The sequence below is a fragment of the Entelurus aequoreus genome, linkage group LG01 (assembly GCF_033978785.1).
Source record: "Entelurus aequoreus isolate RoL-2023_Sb linkage group LG01, RoL_Eaeq_v1.1, whole genome shotgun sequence".
In the NCBI taxonomy this organism is placed as follows: Eukaryota; Metazoa; Chordata; class Actinopteri; order Syngnathiformes; family Syngnathidae; genus Entelurus; species Entelurus aequoreus.
The window spans coordinates 30908927-30925149 of record NC_084731.1 but is presented as its reverse complement, the minus strand read 5'-3'; the positions used below and the strand labels follow the sequence as shown (position 1 = coordinate 30925149).

At 42.1% G+C, this 16223-nt stretch overlaps 1 protein-coding gene across 1 annotated transcript; it reads right to left on the bottom strand.

Annotated features, from left to right (window-relative positions):
• Positions 1-960: 960 nt before the first annotated feature.
• On the bottom strand, positions 961-14182 carry LOC133650354 (uncharacterized). The gene has a single exon (XM_062047503.1). It carries the CDS (start codon positions 14124-14126, stop codon positions 10275-10277), a length of 3852 nt encoding a protein of 1283 aa, XP_061903487.1. The 5' UTR covers positions 14127-14182; the 3' UTR covers positions 961-10274.
• Positions 14183-16223: the final 2041 nt, after the last annotated feature.

The window sequence follows — 16223 nt, the reverse complement described above, 5'->3', positions numbered from 1 at the left end:
ATAAATACACACACACACACACATATATTCACATTCATATATATATACATACATATATATATATATATATATATATATATATATATATATACATACATATATATACATACATACATACAATTTTAAAAGATTTTCAGATGCCTCTACATGTGTTTTTCACTGGTGGGATTGCACCTAAATTAAAATGAGTTCCAATAAGAAAATATGATGAAATGTTAAATTAATAAAACTACTGCATTCAAACTTTTGCATTGACTCTAGAAGTATTTTTCAGTCCAATATTATTTTATTTATTATTTTGTTTCTTAAAAAAAAAAAAAAAAAAGTGTTCATACACACTACAAACACACATTAACACGTTTCCATTCCAGCTGAAGATAAAAGGCCTTTTCTGTCCCCGGTTGCTATAGTGAAACCTAAAATCAGCGCTTTATTGATCATGGCTTTTTTATTGTAGTTTTAACTCAAATCAACAGACTCAAGTCTGATTGAACAAACTCAGATCAGCTGTTGTGAAACCCAACATTATTTCCCATCTTAGGGTAAATCAATACAGATTTCAGGTTTATACTCAATAGTTTGTTAGGTTTCCAACCAGGTATTTCACATCCAGTTTCAGAATTAGATTTTTGATCCCAGGTGACCGCTGACACGAACAATGACTGCTGCCAACTGGTCATTACATGACATGACATTCAACTTTTTTTGCTACATTATTGCTATCAATAACTTCATTATTTGGTTCCATAACAACAAATAAACATTGCATACTTTTATTTCAGATAATTCTGAGAATAATTACATGTTTATAATACATTGAACTGAGCTCCACAGTGAATACAGTAGATCACAGGCCTACATATTTGAGGTTTGGCATTCGCTCCTCCGCATATTCACGCATTCCTTTGCACTGCTGTAAATTGTAAATCATTTTTTATAGTAGCTTCAATTTAAAGTGGTTTGATGGCGCTATGTGAAGGGAAAGAAGAGTGCTGTAGTTAGAATTCACTCAACATTTTCCAGCACGAAAAAGCTCTGACAAGACGTTTTTTTGAAATACAATACGGAATTTTATTTTTTATTAAATCAACATAAAAAACACAAGATACACTTACAATTAGTGCACCAACCCAAAAAACCTCCCTCCCCCATTCACACTCATTCACACAAAAGGGTTGTTTCTTTCTGTTATTAATATTCTGGTTCCTACTTTATATATAAATGATAATGATAAATGGGTTATACTTGTATAGCGCTTTTCTACCTTCAAGGTACTCAAAGCGCTTTGACAGTATTTCCACATTCACCCATTCACACACACATTCACACACTGATGGCGGGAGCTGCCATGCAAGGCGCTAACCAGCAGCCATCAGAGGCAAAGGGTGAAGTGTCTTGCCCAAGGACACAACGGACTTGACTAGGATGATAGAAGGTGGGGATTGAACCCCAGTAACCAGCAACCATCTGATTGCTGGCACAGCCACTCTACCAACTTCGCCACGCCGTCCCTAATTTCAATATATATCAATACAGTCTGCAGGGATACAGTCCGTAAGCACACATGATTGTGCGTGCTGCTGGTCCACTAATAGCACTGACCTTTAACAGTTAATTTTACTCATTTTCATTAATTACTAGTTTCTATGTAACTGTTTTTATATTGTTTTACTTTCTTTTTTATTCAAGAAAATGTTTTTAATGTATTTATCTTATTTTATTTTATGAATTTTTTTTTAAAAAGGACCTTATCTTCACCAGACCTGGTTGTCAATGAAATTAGATTGTTTAAAGGGTTCTTAAAACCAGGTCCAGTCCAGATTATGTCCAGGTCGGGCTCAGCAACACACACCTTCATTTATGTACACTCAAAATTTGGGAACTTCAAAAACAGATTGCATATAATCTGTAAACAAAATTACATTTTCAAAATAAGAATTTGTATACAGTCCAGACTATGTCCAATACTGAATTTAAAATGCATTTGAAAACTGTAAGTGGCATATTATAGAATAAATACTATCACATATTAGAGGATACAATTTATTTTGGATTCTGCACCATCCCTTGTGGGTTTTGAAACGTAACCCCCACAAATACTGTATTTTTCGGACTATAAATCGCAGTTTTTTTCAAAGTTTGGCCTGGGGTGCGACTTATACTCAGGAGCGACTTATGTGTGAAAGTATTAACACATTACCATAAAATATCAAATAATATAATAATAATATAAGATTTCATCGGATTTAGCGATTAGGAGTGACAGATTGTTTGGTAAACGTATATAGCATGTTCTATATGTTATAGTTATATGAATGACTCTTACCATAATATGTTACGTTTGTAATGGCAATCTTCACCTTCAAATGTTCCAATTTATTGTCATTACTCAACAGGTTTGAGGGAGTGATCCTACGCAGTAGCAAACATTGTATATGAAGTGAGGTCCCGTCGGAAATCCAGTTTATACATACTTATTAACGAATTTGCAGGGTGAATGAAACATACCAAGGATTATTGCAGTGATATTGTGTCAGATGTTCTCCTGCTGTTGCTGTTGTCTGCTGTGGTTTGCTGCTGTCTGCTGCTGCTGTCTGCTGCTGGTAAGAACGGTTTGTGCTCCCACACCTGAGTCCTTACTTGTTTGGCTCACCTGTGCTCCTACATATGCCTTCCCCCCTGCCCTGCTCAACCAAAATGCCCGCCACCTAGTGACAAAAGAAAGTAATGCCAACACAAAAATAAAGATGCCTTAAATGGCTCCTACACACCGGCCCCTAATTGTTTACACTGTAACAATTACTTGAAAGGGAGCCATTCAAATTCACTTTTACATGATTCTTTTTCTCAAGTTTTTTTTCTTGTTTTTTTTTCATAATTTCAAAATAAAAATATGTTGGCATTTATAGTTCATTAATCTTGAATCTTCATTAATCTTCAATTTCCGTCTTTTGGAGGAGACATATCTTGGTTATTGGTCTTTCCAGCATGTTGTTTTTGGTCTTTAGTCGAACTGTGCGTACAAGACCTTTTGCATCAGGAATAGTTTCCAGTATTCTCCCCAGTAACCAGGATCCTCGTGGGGCAGTGGAATCGACCACCACCACAATGTCACCAGGGGCAAAACTTCTCTTGGCTCTGGTCCATCGCTGACGTTCTTGGATTAAAGGTAAGTATTCTTTTGTCCATCGTTTCCAAAAGAGATCTGCCATGTATTGTACTTGTTTCCATCTACGTTTGACGTACAGATCCTCCTTTACAAAGAGTCCAGGTGGCAATATTGGATTGGTTTTTAGCAAAAGAAGACGGTTTGGGGTCAGCGCTTCCGGGGTCATCAGAGGATTTGGTTATGGGTCGGTCATTTAAGATTGCTTCAACCTCACACATTAAAGTTTGCAATCCTTCATCATCAAGTACTTGTTGATGAAGAACAGAGCGCAATACACTCCGTATCATGCGTATTAGTCGTTCCCATACACCACCGTGATGGGACGCTGCAGGGGGATTAAAGTTCCACTTTATACCTTGCTGTAGCATAGCGTTCTGGATTTTATCCTGATTCAAGCTGTTCAATGCTTTCTTTAATTCTTTTTCCGCTCCTACAAAGTTTGTACCATTGTCCGATCTCAGAGATGAAACTTGACCTCTTCGACAGATGAATCTCCTTAATGCATGGATACAGGAGTCTGTGCCAAGTGTATGTGCAACTTCCAGGTGTACTGCCCTGCTTGCCATGCAGGTGAAAATTACACCATACCTGTAGAGGCAGGGATTTGTTTCTCACTTGTCACCTGGTATTTTGGGTGTGGCTATGTGTGTGGGCGGAGTGTGTGTGGGGCTGATTGCTGAATATATAACACCTGCACCTCCCTGTGAATTGTTTGGCTTGTATGGAGAGAGTGTGAACCTGGGTGCCGTTACTTCTGTTGAACGCAAAGGGATCGCAAAGGGAACGCAAAGGGATCGCAAAGAGAACGCAAAAGGACAGCAAAAGGACCACAAAGGGACCACAAACCATCTGAATGTAATGTATTGTCTTTTTACTCAAAAGGGAAAATAAATCACCCTCAAAACAGTAATGACTTCATGTTGCATCCTTGGACCCAGCGTGTCAGACAGAACCCTGCTTTCCACTCTCAGTGACTAATTACTTTCTGATAGTCACACTACATTGTCAACAGAATTGGCTACAGATCCACTGACCTTCTGATATTTCGCTGGAATTGTGCACTTTGGACCACTCGACCCCTCAAGCAACTGAATGAAACGAAGGAGCGCAGCACAACCCATGGTATGTGACACTCAGTTCATTCATACTGTGAAGTATATTTGCCTGGACACAGTTGATGCTGGATACTGCTGCACATTGGATAGCTGTGGCTGTCATTGTGATGTCATTATTGCTTGGGATTGAATTAACCTGTGGAAAAGTGGATCACTTATTTGTGCACATTAAAGGAGTGATGTTGGATGTGGAAGTTTGATGCATTTATTGCTGATGGTCAAGCCTGAAATAAAGTGTGGATTTGGAAGCAACAGTGGATTCATGTATGGAGTCATATTTGTGCCAAAACAAAGCAGCAAAGTTGGATGTGGATTCATGATGCAAATGTGGATTGTGACATATGCTCTCTGAACTTTTGTGGTGCACATATTGCTGGATGTCAAGATGAGTGGATCAAAAGCTGGTTCACAAGTGAATGGATCAAAAGCTGGTTCAAATGCAAAGGAAATTGATTTCAATGAAACTGTGAAAAGAAAAATCATTCTCACTGAAAAGGCCTTGGTGTGCAAAATGGAGAAGCTTCAAAAAGAACGCCAAGTAAGAGTGAATAAAATGAAATGTATCACCATTGTTTTAAAGAAGCTTGTGGAGAATGATGAAAATGTTTCACAGGTGAAAACTCAACTGGACATTTTGATGCAATTACATAAGGAAACAACTTCCCTGCATGAGTCATTGGTGGAAATAGTACCTGAGATGAAAAAGGATAAACAAAAAGTGTGGTTTGCAAGCATCAATAAATACAACAAAGAATTTATTGAGGATATGACACAGTGGCTTTCTGAAACTAAGAGACCAGTCTCAGGACATGCACCAAATGACAATGTGGAGGAGAAGGCCACATGTGAAGTACTACATGATGACATTCAGCCAGAGGACAGCATCTCAAATGTTGGAAGCAACAATCATGGATCAAAAACTGGGACTTCAAGAACTTCAAACTCTTCTATTTCCTCTTCACGTGTCAAAGCAGAGGCTGAAATGGCTGCTCTTCTCGCTCGTCAAAAATTGCTCAAACAAAAGCAAGAGCTGGATCAGCAAGAGGAGGAAATAAGGAAAAGGAAAGAGAGATTTGAGCTTGAAGTGGAGATTGCAGCCGCTCAGGCTAGGATGGAGGTCCTAAGAGTCTCAGGAAGCAGTGTGAAAGGCACCAGATACAAAAAATCAGATGGTATGGAATCTTATATGGCCAAAGAAGCACATGCTGCTCTTAATGCTGAGACTGATTCATTTGTGCCTGGTGGCCATGGAGTGTATGACAGTCAAAGTATATCTAAGTCTCATTTAACACAGCCGAATGAAAGGAAAGTCACTGTTGATGTTGGATCTCAAATAATCCAGCAAAGGATGCCTGGACTCCCAATGGCTACTAATGTGAACAGTAATGCTTCAGCTTCTCAATTTACAACAAATTCACATGTTCAGATGCCAGTCATTAATGACAATAACAATTTGCTATCCATAATGGCAAGGCAAAATGAAATTTCTGCTCTACTGGCGCGACAACAGAACATCTCTTATTTGCCAAGGAGAGAGACCCAGGTGTTTGATGGAAATCCTCTTCAATATCATGCCTTTATGAGATCTTTTGAGCACAATGTTGAAGAAAGGACAGGTGACGCTGGAGACTGCTTGCACTTCCTGGCACAATACACAAGAGGACAACCACATGAGCTTGTTCAAAGCTGTCAGCGAATGCCTCCAGACAGAGCATATCAAAGGGCTAAGGCTTTATTGGAAGAGCATTTTGGGAATGAGCAAAAGATTGCTTCTGCTTATTTGGACAAAGCACTATCATGGCCTTTGGTTAAAGCAGAGGATGCAAAATCTCTTCAAGCATATGGTCTCTTTTTAAGAGGATGTTGTAAAGCGATGGATGACATACAGTACATGTCTGAGCTTAACATGCCTGCGAACATGCTGATGGTGATCAAGAAGTTACCGTATAAGCTGAGAGACCAATGGAGGACGGTAGCATGTGATATTCAAGAGACCCGTTCTCAAAGAGCTACTTTCCCTGACACCGTCAGTTTTATTGAACGTCAAGTTAAAATTGCAGCAGACCCTATATTTGGAAATATACAGGATACTCCAAAGACAATGCAAATCAAAAATGGCAGCAGAGATGGCTATCAGCGTCACATACGAAACCAAGGAAGTTTTGCTACTACCGTAACATCAGTTAATGGAAAGGCCCATGTGAAAAAGGTTGGAGACCCACTGGACAAAAGGACCTGCTTGTACTGCAAGGGTGAACATGCGTTGGAGGTGTGCTCTCTATTGGTAGAGAGGGCACATAATGACAAGATCACTTTTTTAAAACAACATGGAGTTTGCTTTGGCTGTCTGTGCATAGGGCACATAAGTAAGGAATGCAGGAAGCGACTGTCATGTAAAACATGTGGAGCTAAACACCCTAGCATGCTTCATATTCATCCAAAGAACAAGGAGCAAGAGAAGGATCAGTTGCAGCAGGTACAAACACAGCGGTGGGCAGCTCTGTGGTAACAGTGCAAAGTAGTGGTCTCACTGGGGCCGGTGACCATGGCTGTAAGCTCTCTATCGTGCGAGTAAAGATCAAGTCCAAAAAGGGTCACCAAGTCGTGGAAACGTATGCCTTTCTGGACCAAGGCAGCTCTGGCTCCTTTTGTACATCAAGTCTGATGAGCAAGTTGAATGTTTCAGGAAGAGGAACTAAAATTCTCTTACGCACTTTGGGCCAAGAAAAGATTGTAGGATGTTGCATTGTGTCAGATCTGGAGGTAGCCGGTCTGGAAAGTGATCTCTACTGTGACTTGCCAGATATGTTTACACGGAAGAAAACGCCTGTGTGCAGGAGCAACATACCACGGGAGCAGGATCTGGTCAGATGGCCATATTTGCGTGGAGTACACCTACCTGAAATTGATGCAGACATTGAACTGTTGATCGGCTTAAATGCACCAAGAGCTCTTAAACCAACAAAGGTGATTCCAAGCGAAGAAGGAGGGCCGTACGCTGTTCAGACCATGTTGGGATCGACTGTCAATGGGCCAATGTTTGGTGAAGCAGACTTGGAACAACCCAACATCACTGCTAACCGCATCTCTGTGGTGAAATTGGATGAACTGTGGAAGCAGCAGTTTCAACTCGACTTCCCTGAACGCAGCCATGAAGAGCAACTGGGTCCCTCAAGAGAAGATGGCCAGTTTATGGAAATGGTGAAAAGCTCTGTTGAGCTGGTGGATGGTCACTACACCATTGGTTTGCCTTTAAAAAAGGGAAATGTATGCATGCCTGATAACCGCAAGTTAGCAGAGCAACGCGCCTTGAATTTGAAAAGAAGGTTCCAAAGGGATGCCTTATTCCATGCGGACTACACCATGTTCATGCACAACATCATTATCTGCGGTTATGCTGAAAGAGTGCCTGTGGAAGATCTGGCATGTAACCATGGAAAAACTTGGTATATTCCTACATCATGGTGTATACCATCCGCAAAAGAAAAAAATCAGAGTGGTGTTTGATTGTGCTGCGTCATTTAAAGGTACATCACTGAACACACAGCTGCTGCAGGGACCCGATCTTACAAGTTCATTGATCTGAGTCATAGCCAGATTCAGGAAAGAACCCATCGTTTTGATGGCAGATATTGAGGCCATGTATCACCAGGTGCGTGTGCCAGCTGAAGACTGTGACTTGCTGAGGTTTCTCTGGTGGCCAGGTGGGGATTTCTCGCAACCTATGGAGGAGTACAGGATGTGTGTGCATCTCTTTGGGGCAACCTCGTCACCAAGCTGTGCAAACTTTGCTCTGCGAAAGTGTGCGGAGGATAACAGAAACTCCTACAGTCAGCAGGTGTTGGACACCATCATGCACAGCTTTTATGTAGATGACTGTCTTGTTTCTGTGCCCTCTGAGTCTGAGACTGTTACTCTCTGTCACAATCTTCAAGCCATTTGTGCCAGAGGTGGCTTTCAGCTAAAGAAGTGGATAAGTAACAGTCGAAACGTGTTGGCTGCAATTCCTGAAGAGCATAGGGCAGTGGATGTACAGGAGATGGATCTGGATCATGACACACTTCCTGTTGAGAGAGTTATGGGAGTGCAGTGGTGTGTGCAATCTGATGCATTCAAGTTCAGGATTTCAATCCAAGGTCGACCTTTGACCCGTTTAGGGATCTTATCTGTGGTCAGTTCCGTTTACGATCCACTTGGAGTGCTTGCGCCAGTGGTGCTGAAGGCCAAACTAATCCTGCAGGATCTGTGTATGAGGGGCTTTGAGTGGGATGATCTTGTAGCTGAACCCATTGCACAGGAGTGGACAAATTGGATAAAGGAGCTCCATCTACTTGAGGATTTCAAGGTCAGAAGATGTTTCAAGCCTGTGGACTTTGGCACTGTAGCTTCTGCCCAATTGCATCATTTTTCAGATGCAAGTGAGGTAGGTTATGGAACAGCTACCTACCTACTGTTGTGCAATGCCAATGGAAACCTGTGCCGCACCCTTGTCATGGGAAAGTCTAGGGTGGTTCCCTTAAAACCAATTACCATTCCCAGGCGGGAGCTAACAGCAGCGGTAGTTGCATCACGTATGGACACATTGTGGAGAAGGGAGCTGCAGATGCCATTGCTTGACTCTGTCTTTTGGACTGATAGCACCTCAGTGCTAAAGTACATCAAGAATGAGACCACCAGATTTAGAACATTTGTGGCTAACAGGGTCTCGGAGATCCTTAAAGCGTCTCATGCAGCTCAGTGGAGATATGTGAACACCTTGTCCAATCCAGCAGATATTGCTTCCAGGGGACTTGGAGTGAAGTCGTTCCTCAAGGATGAACAGTGGATGTGTGGCCCACAATTTCTGCTTCTATCAGAGGACCAGTGGCCTACAAACCCAGACTGGTCAGAAGAACCATCAGAGCAAGATGATCCTGAGGTCACAAGGAGCATTGCTGCTAATGCTATTTCAGCCGAAGAAGAAGTTGACTCTGTGTCTCAATTGATTGACTGTACTTCATCTTGGACCCGTCTGAAGAGAGTGATGGGTTGGGTCTTAAGATTCAAAATTAGACTCTTGAGTCTCTGGCAGAAGAGGAAGGAGGTCAAGGCGCTGCTGTCAAACTCAAAGACATGTGAGAGGGAGCAGAAGGATGTTCTGAGCAAGGAGCTGCAGAGTGTCAAGGACTCTTTCCATGTTTTTCTCACTGTGGAGGAGTTGAGAGAGGCAGAGTTGAAGATAATTGGATCTTGCCAAAGGAAAAGATAAAAGAGGACTTGTTCGACAAGCCACGATCAAGACCAGGACAAGCTTTCTGGATAGGCCTGTCACTAAGATGTGTCTGCTTCAGGAAGCTGAGGACATCTGATGGGATTAATTGTTGACAGGACTTGACTTTGAATATGACTTGTGACACAGACCACACTCTGTCTAGGCTCTGAAAGTTCTGGAACCTCTGGCCTAGTGACACTTTCATATATGTGAAGAACCTGCTCGTTCAAGGACATTGAAAATGAACTGTTGTTATAACTACTTTGATTTGATGTATGTTACATTTAATATTTCCGTGCTGCTACTATTGTCCAGTAATTATTATGTTATAATAATTAGGGGCCGGAATGTAGAGGCAGGGATTTGTTTCTCACTTGTCACCTGGGATAGTGGGTGTGGCTATGTGTGTGGGCGGAGTGTGTGTGGGGCTGATTGCTGAATATATAACACCTGCACCTCCCTGTGAATTGTTTGGCTTGTATGGAGAGAGTGTGAACCTGGGTGCCGTTACTGCTGTTGAACGCAAAGGGATCGCAAAGGGAACGCAAAGGGATCGCAAAGAGAACGCAAAAGGACAGCAAAAGGACCACAAAGGGACCACAAACCATCTGAATGTAATGTATTGTCTTTTTACTCAAAGGGAAAATAAATCACCCTCAAAACAGCAGTAATGACTTCATGTTGCATCCTTGGACCCAGCGTGTCAGACAGAACCCTGCTTTCCACTCTCAGTGACTAATTACTTTCTGATAGTCACACTACAATACCTTTTAACAAGACTTCGTCCTCTTTTGATTTCTATAGGACCGAAGTAGTCCACTCCTACATTCGTGAATGGAGGTTTGTCTGGTTGGATTCTTTCCAAAGGTAAGTCTGACATTTTTTGCTCTCCGACTTTACTCCTCTGTCGTTTGCACACAATACAGTCATTTATGACTTTTCTTGCAGCAGAATTGGCTTTGATGATCCAATATTTTTTGCGGAGACAAGACAGCATGTAATTTCTTCCTGCATGTCCGAGTTGCTTATGGATGTGGCATAATAGTAGGGTGGATATGTGGAGGTCCTTAGAGAGAATAATCGGATGTTTGATTTCTTCAGGCATTGCTAGCCTATTCAGGCGACCACCTACTCTGAGAAGTCCATCCTCCAGCACTGGATCCAATTTGTACAAATGACTGTTTCTTTTGACATTTTTCTCAGTCTGTAGAACAGACATTTCCCCTTGAAATCTTTCACCTTGACTGAATGAGATGACTGCATTCTCTGCTTGGATTAGATCTTGGGGAGATAAGCACTGTCCATGAAGTGTGGCTTTAAATACTTGCATCTTCTCTTCAATCTTCTTCTTTAATTTGACAGGATCATTTTCAACACTACTCACAGCAGTTTGAACTTCTTTTCTTTTCCTAGTCAGTTGCGAGAGTGCGGTCTTTACTTTTAAAAGCCATGCTGTTGCAATCTTCAGTCTCATCCAGGATGAGAAGTAGTGGATGAAATAGTTAGTTGGGTTCAACTGACTTTTGACAATGGCATTTACTGTGATGCCAGGTTTGATCTCTGGATCATCAACAGAGATTTTGGATTCAACTTGCAAGATTGGCCATTCTTGGCTTGCTTTCCAGAGAAAATCTTGTCCTCTTATCCAATTTTGGTAGCCTAGGAAGCGATCTGCTGTCAGCCCTCTTGATGCTGCATCTGCAGGGTTTTCCTTTGTGCTCACGTATCTCCATTGTGATATGTCGGTAGCATCCCTTACAAAAGAGACTCTGTTTGCTACAAATGTTTTAAAGCGTTTGGTTTCGTTGCTTATGTATTTAAGCACGGTTGTGCTATCCGTCCACAAAAATGATTTATCCAGTTTTAACTGTAGATCCTTTCGCAGCATTGCGTCAACTTTGACAGCGAGGACAGCTGCAGCCAGCTCCATTCTGGGAAGTGTCATTTGTTTTAATGGTGCTACTCTTGATTTTCCTATGATGAATGCAACATGCACTTCTTTGTTTTTGTTTTCCAGTCTTAGATATGAGACGGTTCCGTAGCCACTCTCACTGGCATCCGAAAAGTGATGCAGCTGTGAGTGTGTGATTTGACCAAAGTGTGTAGGCTTCATGCACCGGTCAACTTTAAACTCCTTCATTTTGCTGAGATCTGCTAGCCATCCTGTCCACTGTTGAGAGAAAACGTGTGGTATGGTTTCATCCCATCCAAGCTTTTCCTTGCAGAGCTCCTGCATAATCATTTTGGCTGGCAGAGTAAATGGTCCTAGAAATCCTAAAGGGTCGTATACAGAGCTGACCACAGACAAAATGCCACGTCTAGTGTGTGGTCTTTCTGGTACAACAACTGTGAACTTCAACACATCAGTTTCCACACACCAGTGTAGTCCTAGGGCTCTTTCCATCGGTAGATTGTCCTTGTCCAAATCCAACTCCTTGATTTCTTTAGCCCTGTGCTCTTGTGGAATAGATGTCAATACAGCACGGCTGTTGCTGATCCATTTGGACAGAGTACACCCACCCATTTGGCAGAGAGCAGTCAGATCTTTTACTAATTGTACTGCTTCTTGTTCTGTGGGAATCGAACGTAAACAGTCATCTACATAAAAGTTATGGCGTACTGTGTCTGTCACCTCAGGTGGAAAATGAGCTTGGTTGTCTTCAGCAGTTTTCCTCAAAGCGAAATTTGCACAACTTGGTGATGACACAGCTCCAAATAAATGTACCTTCATCCTATATTTAGTCAGATCTTGCTGCATATCACTGTCAGGCCACCATAAGAATCTCAGGTAGTCGACATGCTTATCAGACACCTTAACCTGATGGAACATGGCTTTAATGTCTGCCATCAAGGCAACCGGTTCTTGTCTGAATCTGATGAGGTCTCCGATAAGTGAGTTGGTAAGATCATGACCCTGAAGTAGTTCACAGTTCACTGATGTTCCTTTAAAGACTGCACCACAGTCAAAAACAACTCTTAATGTTCCTTTTTTTGAGTGGTGCACACCATGATGTGGAATATACCAGAGTCTTCCATCTTTTCTATTCAGCTGGTCTGCTGGTACCAATTCAGCATAGCCACTGTCAATCATATCTGTGAGGAAAGATGTATATTCTTTATGGAACTTTTCATTTTTGTTGAACTTGCGTTTCAGGCTCTGGATGCGTTGCTCTGCAATACAACGGTTGTTCGGCATGATGGGATCTTCTTCTTTAAAAGGTAAGTTTAAACAGTAATGTTCATCTTTAATCTTTGCAGAGTGACTCACAATATCAAGAAACTTTTCCTCTTCTCTTGACATTTCCTCTGTTTCCTTACTGGATCTTTCACTGAAATCTTGGTTGTACTGTTTGACTAATAACTCTTCCAGGTTTAGAATAGATATTCTATTGACATCAGCAACAGGGCAGCCATTATGCCTGCTGGTGTCATCTCCTTTTAAAGGACCATAAATGACCCATCCCATTAGGGTCCTCACTGCGTATGGCCCGTCCTCCTGGCTATTGACCACCTCCCAGGGTTCCAGTACCTTAGAGGCATTCGTGCCAATGAGGAGGTCGATGTCAGAGTCAATTTCAGGTAATGTGATATGATTTAGATATGGCCAGTGTTTCAAATCCTGCTGTTTTGGAATATTGTGTGGTGAAACTGGCATGGTTTTGTGTGTAAATACATCAGGCAATTGAATTAAGTCATTCATATTTATCCCGGCTATTTCCAGTCCAGTGATGTGGTAGCTGGTTTCGGGTTTCACTTGATTCATGGTTTTGAGAAGGATGTTTGTTCTTTGTCCTGTAATGTTCAGTCTTTGCATCAGTTTTTCTGTGCAGAATGTAGAGGTGCTTCCATGATCCAAAAATGCATATGTTTGTAACGCTGTGTCTCCCTTGTTGCTTTTAACTTGTACAGGTACAATGGAGTAGATGGAGGGGTGGTTCCCGGCCCCAATATGACCACAAGTATGCTTGGGAGGTGGGACAACAGCATTGGTTCCAATTGATTTGGTTTGTGTTTGTTCTGTCTGTTCAATGTGGAGTATTTGTGGATGTTGTTGTTTACAGATTTCACATAATAGACGATTTCTGCAGTCTCGACTTAAATGTCCTATTTTCAGACAGCCAAAACAGACTCCTTTTTCCTTTAAGAAGTCTATTTTTTCTTTGTGCTTCTTCCTCTTGAATTGTGGACAGCACTCCAGTGTGTGACCACTCTTCTTACAGAACAGACAACTGTGAGATTTGACAATCACATTCCTTTTTCCTTCATTTGACTCCACAGTTTCTATGGATATTAATGTTGTTGCAAAGTTGCTTCTTGGACTTGACTTTACTCTTGGCGTAGGGACGGATGAGGGTTTGACAGTTGATTGCTTATGGTCCTGAATGTTACCAAACAGTGGATCAGAGAGTATTTTGACTTGTTTTTCAATAAAGTTCACAAGGTCTGGGAAAATGGCACGATGGCCTTGCTTCTCCTGTAGGTCACAGGCCTTGTTCCTCCACTGCTCTCTGAGCTTGTATGGAAGCTTTAGGATGATGGTCCTCATATTAGAAACAACATTCATTTCTTCCATATAGGCCAGATTTCCCATTGCATTGGAACAACTTCTGAGGAATAGAGAGAATGCTCTCAATCCTTTTATATCCTCCAATTGTTCCCCAGGAAAAAGCCTTTTCCATATATGCTGTTGCAATATATATTGTCGGCTCGCCGTCTGTTCGCTGTTGCGAAAAAGCTAAGTAGCGCTCTATCTCTAGCTAGCTGCTAAGCTAGCGCGGAGAAAGGCAGCGCCGGTCAGTAAGAAGCTACTCCTACAGACCGCGACCACTTCCCTGAGGACAGCAGGAACTTCACTCGGTGACAGAAAACACTGTGAGTAATGGCTTCCTGCGCGTCTTGCACCATACTCACGGAGAGGTTGGCTCTGCTAGAGGGCCGTGTCCGCCAGTTAGAGCAGAGTAATGTCGTAACTTTAGATGTTGCGGACACATCTGCTAGCGTTAGCTGTAGCGAGCTAACTAGCCCAGCTTGTAGCAGTCCTAAGCGGCCTACAAGCTACGGTGTACCGGTTGAGACGCATAATAGATTTAGCTCTTTAGCTAGTCCTACACCCCAGTCTACCGGGCACCACACCTTAGTTATAGGGGACTCCATCACCCGAAACATAAAGCTTAGCAAACCAGCCACAATAAAGTGTATCCCCGGGGCCAGAGCACCTGACATTGAAGCTAATCTTAGGGAGCTAACTCGCAACAGGCCTAGTAAACACGTACGACAGGCTAATCGCACCACTAATTATGCGAATATAGTTGTACACGTTGGCTCCAATGACACTAGAATGAGACAGTCAGAGATTACAAAGAGAAACATAGCCAGGACTTGTGATCTCGCCAGAAAGATGTCCAGGCATCGAGTAATTGTCTCTGGCCCCCTGCCTGCGAGAGGCAATGATGAGAGATATAGCAGATTAGTCTCGCTTAACAAGTGGTTGGCTAGCTACTGTAGGACGCAGGGACTAACGTTTATTGATAACTGGCCCTCTTTCTGGGGCAAACCAGGCTTGCTGATGAGAGACGGCCTTCACCCTAACCAGGAAGGCGCCATCATCCTGTCTAGAAACATAGACTACTATTTAAGTCTCACTTGACTGACTACACTAGAGCAAGCCCGGTCACAGGCAATTACAATGTCTGTTAGTCCGGGTGAGGAGTCAGTTAAGCTAGAACTAGCCAGCGCCAGGCTGGATAATCCATGTACGCATAGCAATTCTCTTAGAATAATACACAATTCACATAATGTTTTTTCTGTTGTGTCTGTGTCAGAGGTGGACATGCATTCTACTGAGGTGGCAAATTATGATATGTCCAGTCTATTGCAGCACCAAGCAAACAATCGGAAAATTCCCGTCATATCAATTCCTAGATATGGTCGAAACTATTTAAAGTGCACTACGCATAATAAACGCAACATTGTTAATATTGCCACTACGGATAATCTTAACAAAAACTCGTCAAAACAGCCCAATACCTATAATATGGGCTTTTTAAACATAAGATCATTGTCTCCCAAGGCGTTATTGGTTAATGAGGTCATTAGAGACAACAATCTTAACGTCATTGGTCTTAGCGAAACCTGGCTCAAACCGGACGAATTTTTTGCGCTCAATGAGGCATCTCCTCCTAACTATACGAATGCGCATGTTGCCCGCCCTCTTAAAAGGGGAGGGGGTGTCGCACTAATATACAATGAAAATTTCAACCTTACCCCTAACCTAAATAATAAATATAAATCGTTTGAGGTGCTTACTATGAGGTCTGTCACACCGCTACCTCTCGACCTGGCTGTTATCTACCGCCCCCCTGGGCCCTATTCGGACTTTATCAGTGAATTCTCAGAGTTTGTTGCTGATCTAGTGACGCACGCCGACAATATAATCATAATGGGGGACTTTAATATCCATATGAATACCCCATCGGACCCTCAGTGCGTGGCGCTCCAAACCATAATTGATAGCTGTGGTCTTACACAAATAATACATGAACCCACGCATCGCAACGGTAATACAATAGATCTAGTGCTTGTCAGGGGTGTCACCACCTCCAAAGTTATGATACTTCCATATACTAAAGTAATGTCCGATCATTACCTTATAAAATTTGAAGTTTTGACTCTTTGTCAACAAGCTAAT